Source organism: Leuciscus leuciscus (assembly GCF_965113295.1).
Source record: "Leuciscus leuciscus genome assembly, chromosome: 2".
Classification (NCBI taxonomy): domain Eukaryota; kingdom Metazoa; phylum Chordata; class Actinopteri; order Cypriniformes; family Leuciscidae; genus Leuciscus; species Leuciscus leuciscus.
Genome location: NC_138726.1, coordinates 44,484,800 through 44,499,507, shown reverse-complemented (window position 1 = coordinate 44,499,507; position 14,708 = coordinate 44,484,800). Strand labels below are relative to the sequence as shown.

Sequence of the window (14,708 nt, the reverse complement as noted above, 5' to 3'; positions counted from 1 at the left end):
CAAACCATAGCATTATACACTCAATGACCTAGTCACAATGAAATGAAGGTTGCAGAGAGATGGAAAGAGATGTGAAAATTGGTGATGATGTCATACATACGTACATGGAGGCTGGACTGAGAAGGCGAGATGTTAATAATGGCAGAGCTGGTGCCGTCTGCCTGTTATAAACCAGAAGCATTGGTTAGTTGGTTAATGTTAGTAAACACCCTTCATTCGCTAATGAACACGCTTCCAAAAACATGCAATCATAGTAAGAGAAGCATTCGTAGTTTCTCAGAAAGCCAAATCTTTCAATTTCACTATTCAAAGTCTAAAGCACAACAGTATTTCAGATTTAAATGATAAATGTTTGAGGTTGTAATTGGAATGTATAATATTAAATATCCTTATTAAGACAAATCTAACTGAACTACACATGTTATACCACACTCTACCAGCCAATAGTTCAATCCTGGCCGTAGTTGTGATGAGGTTTTTTTTATAGCATAATGAGAAATGACATGAAAACAGAGCAACACATTAGATCAGCAGCATATATGGATGAAGTAAGATGACACTGACAGCATATATTACGGAGCAGACAGTGGATTGGATCGCCAGGTCTGGAACTCCCAGACTAAGATGCAACACAGATCGTCAATGAGGTACAGATGGCAACCATACCGAACGCTCTGTCTCTAACCTGCGGTTTGTGCACTCAGACAGGACTGTTTCTCTAGCTGATAGATAAATCATTACCAAGGTCAGGACCATGAAATGTGATTCCCCGATGAAGAATGACACCCTAGGATTGTTGTTTTTCCTGGATGGGACTCAAAAGTGGTTTTTTCCCCCAATAATAGCTCTAACAGATGAGGGACTCTACAGTAGGATGAGTTCATGCTGCAATGTAAGCGTTAACGCTAATTAGCTGCAGACACAACACAACACGCATTTATATTCCGCAGCGCTGTGCCTCCCGATGCTAAATAGAACCATTGTTTTCAATAGGAACGTGTTGCAGCGAAAGGACCACGCCAGCCATAAAACAACACGGGTGAAAATGCATTTTGCGGATTGAACAATGGAATAAAATAATTAAATTCTGAGGAGAGAGCTCTCCAATGAGTAACAATAACCTAGCGTAGCAGTATCATTTTAAAGACGTTTGTCCCTGTACACATTATGAAATGTGTTGTAATAAATAACATGCATAGGACAAACAATTAATATAATTTAAGTGCAAATCTTATTACATCTATGTCAACAAATGCTCAAAAGGATAATATATCATGCAAAACATAACAACAGCAGTTCTGCTGTTACATGGAGAATAAAAAGCTTTATTGTAATTTTAATTGTTTGTTAAAGTCTGGGGTCAAAATTGGGGTGTCACGGTACATGTACAGTATTTGTCCTGAATGATCACAGTACGGATGTCTTGGTTCAGTGCATACAGTCAGAAGACGAATACAGTCAGTCACAGGCGATCCACACTACAATCTTGCTAAAAAAAAAAATATTTAAAAAAAATAGCTTGCTAGTAGCCTATATGTTGAGTTTCAATTACTTTTTGTGACACTCTATAATCCATCGCGCTCTTTAAGATCACTAAATTCAAGGCTTTTGGTCATACCTAGGATATCCAGAACCACCAAAGGAGGGAGAGCATTTTCACGTTTGGCTCCAAAACTCTGGAATAGTCTTCCTGATACTGTTCGTTGCTCAGACTCGCTCTCCCAGTTTAAAACTAGATTAAAGTCGCATCTCTTCAGCCAGGCATTCATATAATCCTACAGATCAAACTACAATCCGTCCTCTAGCTCATAAATGCCAGAGGAGAACTGGCCCCCGACTGAGCCTGGGTTCTCCCAAGGTTTTTTTCTCCATTAGGTCACCTGATGGAGTTTTAGGACACCATTAGGTCACTTGATGGAGTTTTTCGGTTCCTTGACACTGTTGCCTTTGGCTTGCTCAGTTGGGGATATTTTGGGGATATTTAATCTAATTTTATCAATCAATAAATTCCTCTTGAAACAAACTTTGTTGTATTATTTTAATTTAATACTGTGAAGCTGCTTTGATACAATCTGTATTGTGAAAAGCGCTATACAAATAAACTTGACTTGACTTGACTTGACACTCTCCACAAAATTCAGGAAACCGGGAAGGCAGAAAGCGGCATTCTGTTTGTTTTCTTTATTTTACAAAAGCACAATGGAAGAACCAACCAGTTTCCTTATAATTGGCTAATAAAGCTGGTTCTTAATGAAATAAAAACGTCAAAAGCACTATTGTATTTTACCCAAAATCAATTTCTCAATTTCTCCTCATAATACCACATATGCACATTTAAATATTAAGTAGCACAGCTAAATATATTTTGTGATAGTTAGATGTTAGAAATTAGATGGCAATAAATAAGTGACACACCTATCTCTATTAGGGTAATTATTTATTTTAAAATAAAACTATTAAAAACATTTATTGAAATAAATCTGGGGGAAAAATGTATATAAATATTAGATTTAAAAAAACTTAAACTTATTTCAGGACACATTTATACATTTAGTATAGTTTAAGTTGAAGCACTAAAATTACCAACTGGAAATAAATTAAAACTAAAACTGAAATAAAAATAAAAAATAAAAAATAAAACAAACCTAAATAGTAATAAATAAATAAACAACTGATAACAATAACAAAAACTAAATCTGAATTAAAATGAAAATATAAAAATAAAAGCCAATTCAAAATATTTATAAAACCTATTAGTATGTAAATAATACTACAATAACAAAGGTCTATATCTTGTGTGAATTGGTGATAAGTATTACATACAGTACATAAACTATTTTCACATACACTCACCTAAAGGATTATTAGGAACACCATACTAATACTGTGTTTGACCCCCTTTCGCCTTCAGAACTGCCTTATTTCTACGTGGCATTGATTCAACAAGGTGCTGAAAGCATTCTTTAGAAATGTTGGCCCATATTGATAGGATAGCATCTTGCAGTTGATGGAGATTTGTGGGATGCACATCCAGGGCACAAAGCTCCCGTTCCACCACATCCCAAAGATGCTCTATTGGGTTGAGATCTGGTGACTGTGAGGGCCATTTTAGTACAGTGAACTCATTGTCATGTTCAAGAAACCAATTTGAAATGATTCGAGCTTTGTGACATGGTGCATTATCCTGCTGGAAGTAGCCATCAGAGGATGGGTACATGGTGGTCATAAAGGGATGGACATGGTCAGAAACAATTCTCAGGTAGGCCGTGGCATTTAAACGATGCCCAATTGGCACTAAGGGGCCTAAAGTGTGCCAAGAAAACATCCTCCACACCATTACACCACCACCACCAGCCTGCACAGTGGTAACAAGGCATGATGGATCCATGTTCTCATTCTGTTTACGCCAAATTCTGACTCTACCATCTGAATGTCTCAACAGAAATTGAGACTCATCAGACCAGGCAACATTTTTCCAGTCTTCAACTGTCCAATTTTGGTGAGCTATTGCAAATTGTAGCCTCTTTTTCCTATTTGTAGTGGAGATGAGTGGTACCCGGTGGGGTCTTCTGCTGTTGTAGCCCATCCGCCTCAAGGTTGTGCGTGTTGTGGCTTCACAAATGCTTTGCTGCATACCTCGGTTGTAACGAGTGGTTATTTCAGTAAAAGTTGCTCTTCTATCAGCTTGAATCAGTCGGCCCATTCTCCTCTGACGTCTAGCTTCAACATGGCATTTTCGCCCACAGGACTGCCGCATACTGGATGTTTTTCCCTTTTCACACCATTCTTTGTAAACCCTAGAAATGTTTGTGCGTGAAAATCCCAGTAATTGAGCAGATTGTGAAATACTCAGATACCCGTTGGCACCACCACCATACCACGCTCAAAATTGCTTAAATCACCTTTCTTTCCCATTCTGACATTCAGTTCGGAGTTCAGGAGATTGTCTTGACCAGGACCACACCCCTAAATGCATTGAAGCAACTGTCATGTGATTGGTTGATTAGATAATTGCATTAATGAGAAATTGAACAGGTGTTCCTAATAATCCTTTAGGTGAGTGTATATCATGAGAAGTAATCCAATCCAAAAATGTCTTGCGAGAAACAGCAGCTTTAGCTAAAAGCATTTTATGCAGAGCAATTTTACACATCTCATCCTGATGAGAACTGGGAGATCGCATTACATCACCGCATCTGTCACATGCTAATCATGCCAAAGCATTCCTGATTCCTCTGTATTCTTACAACGCTATGGTAGTCTGGTGTTACAAACAGCAGAGCCGTGCCAGAGCTGTGTCTTCCCATGCAGCAACCACATCCTGCAGAAATTATGTGAAATCAAGCTTACTCTTTTACACCGCAATCTAAATACAATCAAGAATGCTGGATGTGATGTTAAACATCATCAAATAAACTGGCTAACTGTTCTAATAAGTGCAAGACATAAGGACAGTTGTCCTGTCTATGCAAAAAAATTTAAATAGACTCTTACAAGAAAGTCACAAAAATGTAGCTCAACAGGCCATCAGACTGGCTGCTCATAAACAGGGACCTGGTCGCAAAGGCCTGTCATCGAGTGCTCTCGTTCCCCCAGAGTCGACCCCTAGCAGGGGAGGTGTGGGGGTAGGGGGTGGCAGTTATTGTGGCGCCGGTGGTGAGCAGCCAGGAGCGGGGGGATGCAGTTGCCCAAGACGAGGACTTACCACATCAGAGGGAGGACTGAACCCTCGCAGCGCCTTTTGCTGTGTAGTGCCAGGGCATAATAAATACAACAAGAGAGAGGACTCCATGCAGCTACTCAGTAGAACAGCTAATTAGGACCAGGCTGCTTTGTTTGCTGTTGTCCTCCAACTAGAGGAGTTGCATTACAGAACATTTTGAAGTACACACATTAGTAGGGCTGTTTGACTCTCTTACTGTCTAAAGGGCTTTGGGCGAAGCCACCAAGACGTAGGATCAAAATCAAACCTTTTTCAGTAGTTCTCCCTCAAGTTTAACCTCAGAAACCTCTTCAAAGCTCCTCTACATGGGCACTTGCTTTTAGCGCCCTGTTTCTGAAGTATATCGTTTAACCCACTCAAAACCGTGGCAAATCCACAAAGCCACCGGATTGGTGTTACTTTCCCCTATGAGGTTGTGTTTGGCCTCATCAAAAACCTGCTTTAAGTGACGAACCTGATCCAGGGAGCATTTTTTATGAGACCGCTAGGGAATAGTATCGGGGTCTGGGCCAAGCCAAAGTAAAGTCTTTGGGGAGATGATGGGGTTCGAGTTTCATTTAATGCACAGGGGAATTCAGACCAGCTTGATGTACTACTCTGTACACCACCAAACACAAAATACAAGGCATTAGAGGTGAATATATTAAGTTATAATGCTTAAGGGGGAATAAAGAAAAAATCCAAATATTTTTCAGTCCACTGGCACACGCTGTCTGTAGAATGCAATTTGCATGTCGCAATTCTCGATCATGGAGGCCAGTTATGAGTGCTAAAGGCTGTGGGGGATGCAACTGACTATCTAGCATAATTTGGTGAGACTATACAATTGTCACGTTGTGTATGGTCCAATCCAAAATGCTTGATGCAGGTACTATTTAATCCACACAGAGAATCACACAAGAGAAGAGCAGCAGCAGCAGAATTCACATACTCGCTAAAGATAACAGGGCTATATATAAAGAGGACAAACATAGACTTCTAAACTAGACACAGGTGAAACTCATTAGTAACTAAGGCATATAACAAGGGAATTAACAATACTAAACTGAAAGGAAACACAAGAAACAAGCATTGATTGAAAAGACAAGAACACTGAACATAGCCCTGACAACATCACAGCTGCGATTCAGGCACCTGAATCAGCACATACAAAATAAATGTACAAAAACAACTAAACCATTCAAAAGTTTTGGGACAGTAAGTTTTATTTTATTTTATTTTTTAAGAAATTAATACTTTTAGTCAGCAAGAATACAATAAATCAAAAGTAAAAGTAAAAACATTTATACTTCAACATTGATCATAAGAAAATTTTCTTGTGCACCAAATCAGCATATTAGAATGATTTCTGAAGGATCATGTGACACTGAAGGCTGTCATTACAGAAATGAAGCATTTTAAAATATATTAAAATGTAAAAGTTATTTTTAAATTGTAATTGTATTTCACAATATTTAAACAAATAAATGTAGTCTTGGTGAACATAAGAGACAAAAATAACAACAAAATGTTTTTACCCCAAACTTTTGAATGGTTGTGTGTGTTTTTTTTCCTCGCTTAAATACGATAAAAAAAATTATTAAAAAAAAGCGTGAAGATTTTTGTGCATTCTGCACTCTTGGAAACTTTGGAGTTAGATTTTTTGGTTAATTGTGTAAAACATGGTTACTGGAATCATTCTCATAAAACAAAGTCACAAGACAAGATAAAAGATAAGGCATTTTTAACCGCACTTCTAAAAAAATGCTGGGTTGTTTCAACCCATATTTGAATCAAATATATATATATATATATATATATATATATATATATATATATATATATATATATATATATATATATATATATTTTTTTTTTTTTTTTTTACCCAACAGTTGGATTTGTCCATATTTGATCCAAACATGGGTTGAAACAACCCAGTATTTTTTTGAGTGCAAGCTTGAACATTGCAGGCTTTGTCATGTTTTTGCTATGTTTTTGTGTTCTGTTTTTAAACAGTCAAAAGTTACTGTGCACAGGATATTGATTGGAGATATTTAGCATCTTCTTTCCAGATCTCACAGAGTGAGAGCAGTGTTACTGCAATCAGGTTCCAAACAGTAGCCGCATAGAAACGATCATATTTTCCTCTTTGGCTTTTCCTGGTTTTCCTGAGTGGATCACAGCAGCCACAGGCTCCCACTGGAATGCTAGAAGTCATGCGGGATTGTGGCTCAGGGATCAAATTGCTTTTCCTTCTAGTGCGATAGACCCCTGAAACTTTATTCTGAACCAGTGCAGCTGGCCGGTACGAAAGACCATGCTACTGTATGTCAAAACCACCCTGGAGGAACCTGAGATGTCTATGAATGCTACATATTGTAGTATAAAACAGAATACGTAAAAAGAAGATGAGTTGCCAAAATTGCTAATCAAATGCATGTTCTACATGCGCAAAAGAACAACAACTATACCCTCAAGCAAAAACAAAATGTGATGAGCATGCAAACCCGTGAAACAATAGCCCTTCTTTACAAAAATTAACAGTTAACATACCCATTTTCCCACAGTTCCTTCACTTCCTATATTCCATCAAACATTTCTGATTGACAAAAATTAGGGTTATTGGGGATTCTACCACAGATGACTGTGGTTGTGGTCCCTCTTTTATTTATGTTAGCAAAAATAAGCCATTTGATGGCAGTCCTCATACAAATCCACATTTATAAATCAAGCCCATAGTGAAGTGGTCAAGAGACATCTGAAATCAGGACCAGAACTGGAGGGGATGTTTACTGAGTATTCAGCAATACATTTTCAAAGTCAAACATGTGGTTATTTCTTGAGTATTCAACTGATTTCATTAAAACCACAAATGGTATGCCCAATGATGCCATCTGAATCGCCTTGAGAGTTTGGCCTGACGTCCAGGACAGTGCACGTTACATAACATTTCAGGTTCATCATTGGGTTACAAATAGATGAAATTAAGGCAAGACATTGCAGGTAAAAACATTACTTTGTCGCATACAGTGGAATAAAAAGAAATTAAATCTTGCTCTCAGATTAGATCAACGGAAAAGGTAGCAAGTGCAGAAGAATACAAATCCCCATTAATGACTCTTAACTAGAGCTGGGCGTGGGCTTATAAAACTGAGCTCAAAAGGGCAAGCGTGAAGTATTCCTCTTTCCACTCTGCATACAACAGAACGTCTCACATCCACATGGAAGCACTGCCAGCCAGGCTGGAAGGTCAAAAACCTAAATAAACTGCCGTTTGTGAGTACGATACATTTCCAAGGAAACCAAGTGGGCCATGCGGGCCTGAATCTGATATTCTAGTCTCATTTTTCTTCCAGTGACTGAACAAATAAAGGCTGAGAGGTCAAAGCTGAGACATGGAAACAATTCTTCAATTTTCCTAATCCCCCTTGATAATTTTTTATGTTGTTTTTATTTATTTTTTGGGAGTATTTTTAGGTCGTAGTTATGAGAGGGAATTGATGACAGCTCGAGGAGGCGTCATTAAAGTTGGCCTCTCTTTTCTCAGAAAGCGAAGCGTGTCATTGTCTCAAGATGGTGTAAACCTTCATCGTACACACTAGTGCCAAACAGTATTCCATCATGTAACTGAATTCATGATTTCATCACTCACACACCCCCAATTATGCCGTAAGTTGACTAACATGGCACCATAGCAACATTACAAGGCTAGTTCGGCCAATATTTTACATCTCATATTGAAATCACAGTCTAAAAGTACATTCAAGTCAAATATTTCAAACTAGATTTAGAAACAGAATTTCTACTAATACCTAATTGAATTAAAGGCAATTCTATGATGCCCATTGCAATCTTGTCTCTCAATCCTTCAAGAGGCAGCTTCACTTTCTTAGTGCCACAGACATTGTGTCCCTCTGGGGCAATGCCGTAACCCAGACTTTGTAATGGACAGGATGTGATTGTCATGTTTCACAACTAGAATCACACTTTAATTCCACCATTAAAGGCATGGAGAAAACGACCCCTAGAAGACCTTATAAAGTGGTGTGTATACTCAGAAGTGCTTAAACTTGCCATGACAGCATACCTCATACTCTAACAAGGCTCTAAAGGAAACCTGGAGAAACCCAAGCTATGTGACCAATGAGCTACTGACTAACAGCCAAGAGGATTAACATCATAACAGACAGAAAAAAATAAAGAATGTGTATTCATAGCTATAAAGAAATGGTTCTCAACGTTTTGACTGCATTGTCCACAACAATATTCAAAGACCCCATGACTTTTCCAGTTGTTCCTGATTTACTGATTTTTTTTACGTGTACCTGATAAACTATTTCAGAGCTTGGCAAAACTAGGAAAATATACAATCATCAAATGTATAAAATGTCCAGGGAGATATTCGATTTGATTAATTTAAATGACATTTTGAGGCTCCCTTAGATTTTTGCTGAGGTCCCCTGGTTAAGAATGACTGCTATAAAGCCATTTTTCCAAAGAGATCTGGATACAGCACTACATGTCACCTAGTCAATCAGCTAAAGAAAAAGAAGGACATTTTAAGTTGCAAATAAAAAGACAGATCATACCTGTCCAGGAATGAGAGGCTCCTTGTCATCGATATCAACCAGAACTTCATCTCTAGGGGTATGAGCAATCTCCTCTGTTAATGAAAATATACCATAAAATACTGTACACAAAGTATAATGTTTCATCTACATCATCAGAAAAATGCACACTCAAAACTGTTAATGAAACCGAGGATCAAGAAAATAATTTGATTCTTGCATAAAAAAAAAAAAAAAATTGGTTCTGAATAAGACCAGTTCTCATATCCAGTCCTAAACAAAAGCTAAAAATAGATCTACTTTTATCCAATATGATCGTTTGATTGATTCCCTTGGCAGAAAACACGTACCTTTAAATGTATCTGTTGTGTTTACAGTAATTCTAATAAAGTATATTTTGATGTGCAGTTAGGAACAATATGGTTCAAACGTTTTTTAAGTAATTTTCTTATTTCCTCCGTCTCACCAAATTCCTCTTCTGTAGGGTCTCTCTCCAGGCTCTCTGACAGACAGCGAAAGTCATTCAGTGAGTGGACTGTGCACTGGCCCACCACAGGCTTCCTGCCGAACTGTCGGTTGTCTATAACCTTAATGACCAATGGGGGCATGTAGAGCTCTTCCTTGGGCAGTCGCTAGAGTGTAGGAGAGATTATGAAGGGCAGAGATGTGAACATACTGTAAAGAGATGCAAGACTTCCAAACTTTTAACTTGTAACATAATGACTTGTTTATTTCTCCATTTCAGTTGTTATTCCAAAGAACCTTCCTCTCTCTCTCTCCTCTCGTCCTCTGTGAAAGTATTTCACACCCTAAACTGAGTCAAACATGACATGGTATGGCACAGGACTGACCACGACTGACAGTGCAAATAACTTTCCCAGTCATTCAGCATTCTTTCCATGCGATGCCTCCCAGTCTTAGATGACTATTGGAACGGAATCCAAACTATCTTACGTTTTAGGATTAAGAACTGACGCTCATTGCTGGGGAACATTGTTACTGTGCCAGTCATCACTCATGAAACATCCACCATGTGAAGGACACCATGACCACATTGTATATAAGTCTGTCACAACTGGTTAGCAGTATGCTGTAACAATAAATGTGATATCTTAACTGTTTTTTTACATGAAGAATCTACAAGAAATCTCTGAAGAGGGCTCAGAAAAAGGTCAACTGTATTTACTATTAACCTTTGAATAGATTGATAGAGTACAATAGAGTATTTTTGTATTCATCCTTGATGAAAGCACATTAAAGTTGAATTGTATCCAACTGCACCTGCTTTATTGCAACAAAATTATGTAGAAAATAACTGACGAATCAAAATCCAGAGCTTACGACATCGATGAAGAGGGTGTTGACTTCAAAGTTAGGGTTCTTCTTAGAATTTCGAATGACGCACGACTGAACCACACTTGCTCCACATTCCACCTGAAGACTGGGAGATGTCACCGTGGCCAGCTGGAAACTCTTCAGGTTACGCAAACCCCACGCCAGTATCTAAGAGTTTAAAGGTTAACACGTCAGGTGCAAAAGGCCTAAAGTAATCATAAAAGGGAAATAGCATTTTGTAAGGTTGAAATCAAGTCTATACTGTGCTAGACGTGTTTTTAAACTGTGTAAATTGATAACTGAGATTAGGTTTTGGGCTCACCTCAATAGCAGTGCGCTGTAGGACAGGTTTTATCCCCTGTGGCACCATGTAGACATTAGGTTCCCTCAGTGGTGGTGGATAGGGCAAATCAGAGTCCTCTGACTAACAATAAAGGGGCAAAGCATAATAGGAAAAGTCAATAAGGATCTGAGCTATTATCGTTAACTAAACCTAAAACTATTTAAAATGTTTCTTAATTTAACTTAAGTTGAAATAAAATACAAATATTAGACAACATTTTGAATTGTTGTACACTCACAAAAACTAAAACTAAAAATGACAAAAAAATATATATATATATTAAACCTGAACAGTAATATTAAAACAATACTAATAACAATTACAAAAGCACATAACTTAAAAATAATAAAAAAATTAAAAAAATTAAAAAATTAATACTAAAATAACATTGATAAGGATATTTCGAAATATGTATTTACTATACAAGGTCTTATTTTATTGCAAACATGCATTAACAGTTTCAAAAACCATGTTATCTTCTTGTAATTGAAGGAGACAAAGAGTACATTTAGAGGGATCAACTTCACAAACACTATGTTTCCATTCTTCTCTACAAGTACATTTGCATGACGCACCAAATTTGAAAATGGGTGTGAAAACAAACAAGAAATTGGTTACTAATAGCATTCAAACATCATAACTTCACATGCCAATCAAAGTTAGCAATCACACCACAGTGCACACAAGCACATGACTAGCCAGGATTGCATTGAGCCAGTGCAATTGTTTGATGAATGGCACTACTGTTGAATACAATGGTGCTCTGTGCAAAGGGACCTTTGGAGATATCTTTCAGCCATGAAGAATTGTAATGTTTTAAATTCTCCATGGTTAAAAACTTCATTACGTTGGGTTTAAAAGAGCGGCATTAAAGTCGGCATGAAACAAAAGTTGCGATGGTCTTTTCTTCCCTACTGTGACGTACATCTGAGCGAAACAGCTTCAAGAAATGTAGTGCAGAACTTGATTTTGTCTGTCGGCAATTGTTTGGATCGTTGGATCAATGTGGTTTGCTATTGCTGTGATCTCATGTGAGTGACAGGTTGTCCCGCCCACACACCAGTAAACATGTCATCAGAGAAGTAACGTTGTTGCAAGCGGGAGATAAAGTTAATTTGATTAAAGATAATGAGGGCACATTTAAAAAAAATAAAAAAAAATAACGAAGCGTACGGATAAATCATCTATAATAAATGCTGCTATATTCCATAAAAAATGTTTTAATTATTAATTTAAATTTCATTGAGACTTTAAATAGGAAGCATTGTTAATCTACTTGATAAATGAGAACCTTTCCAGACAATTATACAAACCCAGCACTCAACATGCTCAAGCCTCTAGACACAAACATAACATTTTGGAAAGGCCACTGTATTCAAAGTTTAAACAGAACTTATAAGATCTTAATAGGGATGCACATCTATATATATATATACAGTGCTGGTCAGAATTATTTGCCCCCTTGATAAATATGATAAATATGATAAAAAAGTTTATTATCAAAAAATATCAAAATATCAAAAAGGATAAACAATGCAGATACATTTTTTACAGCCATCTTTGATTATATTTACCACGGAGGCAAATAATTCTGACCAGCACTGTATATATTGCACTTACATTTATACATTTGGCAGACTCTTTTTTTTTTTTTTTAAGTGACTTTCATTGCATTCAAGGTACAATTTATTAGTCCATGCATTCCCTGGGAGTTGCTAGTGCCATGCTCTACTGTTTGAGATACAGGAATGCAGATCTTTTTTTTTTATGCTGTCTTACACACTGCTTATTGGCCAATATCACTTTTTATTTATTTACTGGTATTGGAAGGTTCATTTTGCATGCTTATTTATCCTATTTTTATTCATTTAGAATACATTTTCTGTCATCTAACACTTACTAACTCACTTAAAGTTAATATTTAAAAACACTAATAATTTAATAACAATGTTATATGTAATATTTACTTACATGATGAATATCCATGTTTCATACTGTACATTATAATGCTGTGATGCCTAAATTCACTCGTAGCATTTAAAACAATTGATTTTAGTTTTTAGTGTTTGATTTTTAATTTGTTTAAAAAAAATATTATAGAATTTTAATATCAGTCATATAAGATAATTGCATTCCTATATCTTAATAATATCATGCAGTTATTTCCAGCAAAAAAAGGACAGTAAAATGGAGTACAGAGGAAAAGGAAAGGGAAAAGTGCAAGACCATGAACCCTTGTTTTCAGCGCCATATTTCCCATGCATTGCCAATGTTTTCATTTACTATTGGCGACACAAAGCATGTGTATTTGTCCAGTGTGTTTAAGTCCCTAGTGTGTTTGTATCTAATGAAGAGCAGCTATTATGCAGTCTAATAGCAGCATGTTAGTTCCACCATTAGCCCATCACTTTGTTTCTTTTTGAAATGCCACTGTAGAACAATACAAATCTTTGTGCAGATGAAGTAGAATCCAGAAGTTAGGAGAGCTGGGAATACGGACAGATCAGAAAGGGTTCTAAATTTCCAAGTCACCTCCCACAAGATCTTGTCCTTGGCAGGCCTCATAAAAATCGAGGAGGTGCATACATAGTACATAGAGTTCTGGAGGAATCTACCCACCAGGAATAAAAAAACTAAACCATGTAGATCTCAACACCCCATATCTAGCCTAATGAAAACCAGTGGGAATGACAATTTGGAGCTAACTACTGGTTCCAGCTATCTTCCATATTGAGTTTAAGTTTTAACATTTGAAGAGATGCTTGGCTGCTATAGAGATCTGAAGGACTTTTATAATCCTTTTGGTTTAATATGGTGGAACCACATGCCCTGTGTTTTTTGCTGAGTTTTTGAGTCAAAAGTTCGTGCTTAATACAGTAAAATGTGTTTGCGTATGTGTGTGCATGCTGAATTGTACCCATTGCGGTTGACTGTCAGAGAGGAACCCTGGAAGCACAAGCTTGAAGATGCCCAAAATAAACAGAGAGGGGAAAAATGAAAAAGAGAACAGGAAAGAGATGCTCTGGGACAACTGCAAACAAGATTCATTGTCTATTCACTGAATCCTTTACCAACACTTACCTCATCCATGATATGTGAGGGTGGTAAAATATCACCCTAGGGAAAAAAGAAAAGACAAATCAAATAAATAAAGTGTAACTGTGTGGGCATTTGTTTGTGTGTGTGCGTGGGTGGGTGGCTTGACTGTTCTCTAAAAGTTCACTTTAATTCAATTTCCCTGTGATTATCCCACTCTAACAGATGCCAGCTGGTCCGGTCTGGACGGGGTGGGGCCTCTGGCACTCTTAAACTCCACTGGCATCTCCAATCAGTCTCCTGGCTGTCTGCATTGCCCAGACAGGGCCGTTCGCCTGAACTGAGAGCTGCAGAGCGGTGCCAGTCTCCAAACAGACAGGGCTAGTGAAACCGGTTCAGATACAGTGATGTTTATGTCATTTACAGCAGCTCTATCCAATTACTCAATCGTGCCTGACTGAGAGAACAGGGAGTAGCGGTGGCTTAAAGGAGAACAGAAAGTATGTGTGTGTGTGTTTGTGCATGTTTTTTTTTTAGAGAAGATGACAAAAATAAGGGATTTAAGGGATAAAGAAATATGACTAACCTCTTGACCTGGGATGTGATGGACTGCAGGCTGTGGAGAAAGAAAATAAATGAATACATTATTTCAACACACATCTATGTGTACACAGATGCACTATAAAAACTGAGAGCGGTTTTGAATTTTAAATCATATGTT

At 37.4% G+C, this 14,708-nt stretch overlaps 1 protein-coding gene across 9 annotated transcripts in view; it reads right to left on the bottom strand.

Annotated features, from left to right (window-relative positions):
• dysf (dysferlin, limb girdle muscular dystrophy 2B (autosomal recessive)) overlaps nucleotides 1-14,708 on the bottom strand; it is a 77,908-nt gene that overhangs the window by 23,772 nt on the left and 39,428 nt on the right. For 4 of the 9 annotated variants that reach the window (XM_082147549.1, XM_082147546.1, XM_082147547.1 and 1 more), the window contains exons 34-41: nucleotides 14,574-14,603; nucleotides 14,033-14,068; nucleotides 13,869-13,910; nucleotides 10,931-11,032; nucleotides 10,615-10,776; nucleotides 9,740-9,905; nucleotides 9,295-9,368; nucleotides 105-161 (exon numbers count right to left, since the gene is read on the bottom strand). In XM_082147549.1, the coding sequence (XP_082003675.1) occupies nucleotides 105-161; nucleotides 9,295-9,368; nucleotides 9,740-9,905; nucleotides 10,615-10,776; nucleotides 10,931-11,032; nucleotides 13,869-13,910; nucleotides 14,033-14,068; nucleotides 14,574-14,603 (669 nt within the window). The remainder of the gene's footprint in view (nucleotides 1-104; nucleotides 162-9,294; nucleotides 9,369-9,739; nucleotides 9,906-10,614; nucleotides 10,777-10,930; nucleotides 11,033-13,868; nucleotides 13,911-14,032; nucleotides 14,069-14,573; nucleotides 14,604-14,708) is intronic. The other 5 variants (XM_082147554.1, XM_082147551.1, XM_082147552.1 and 2 more) reach the window with 3 other exon arrangements.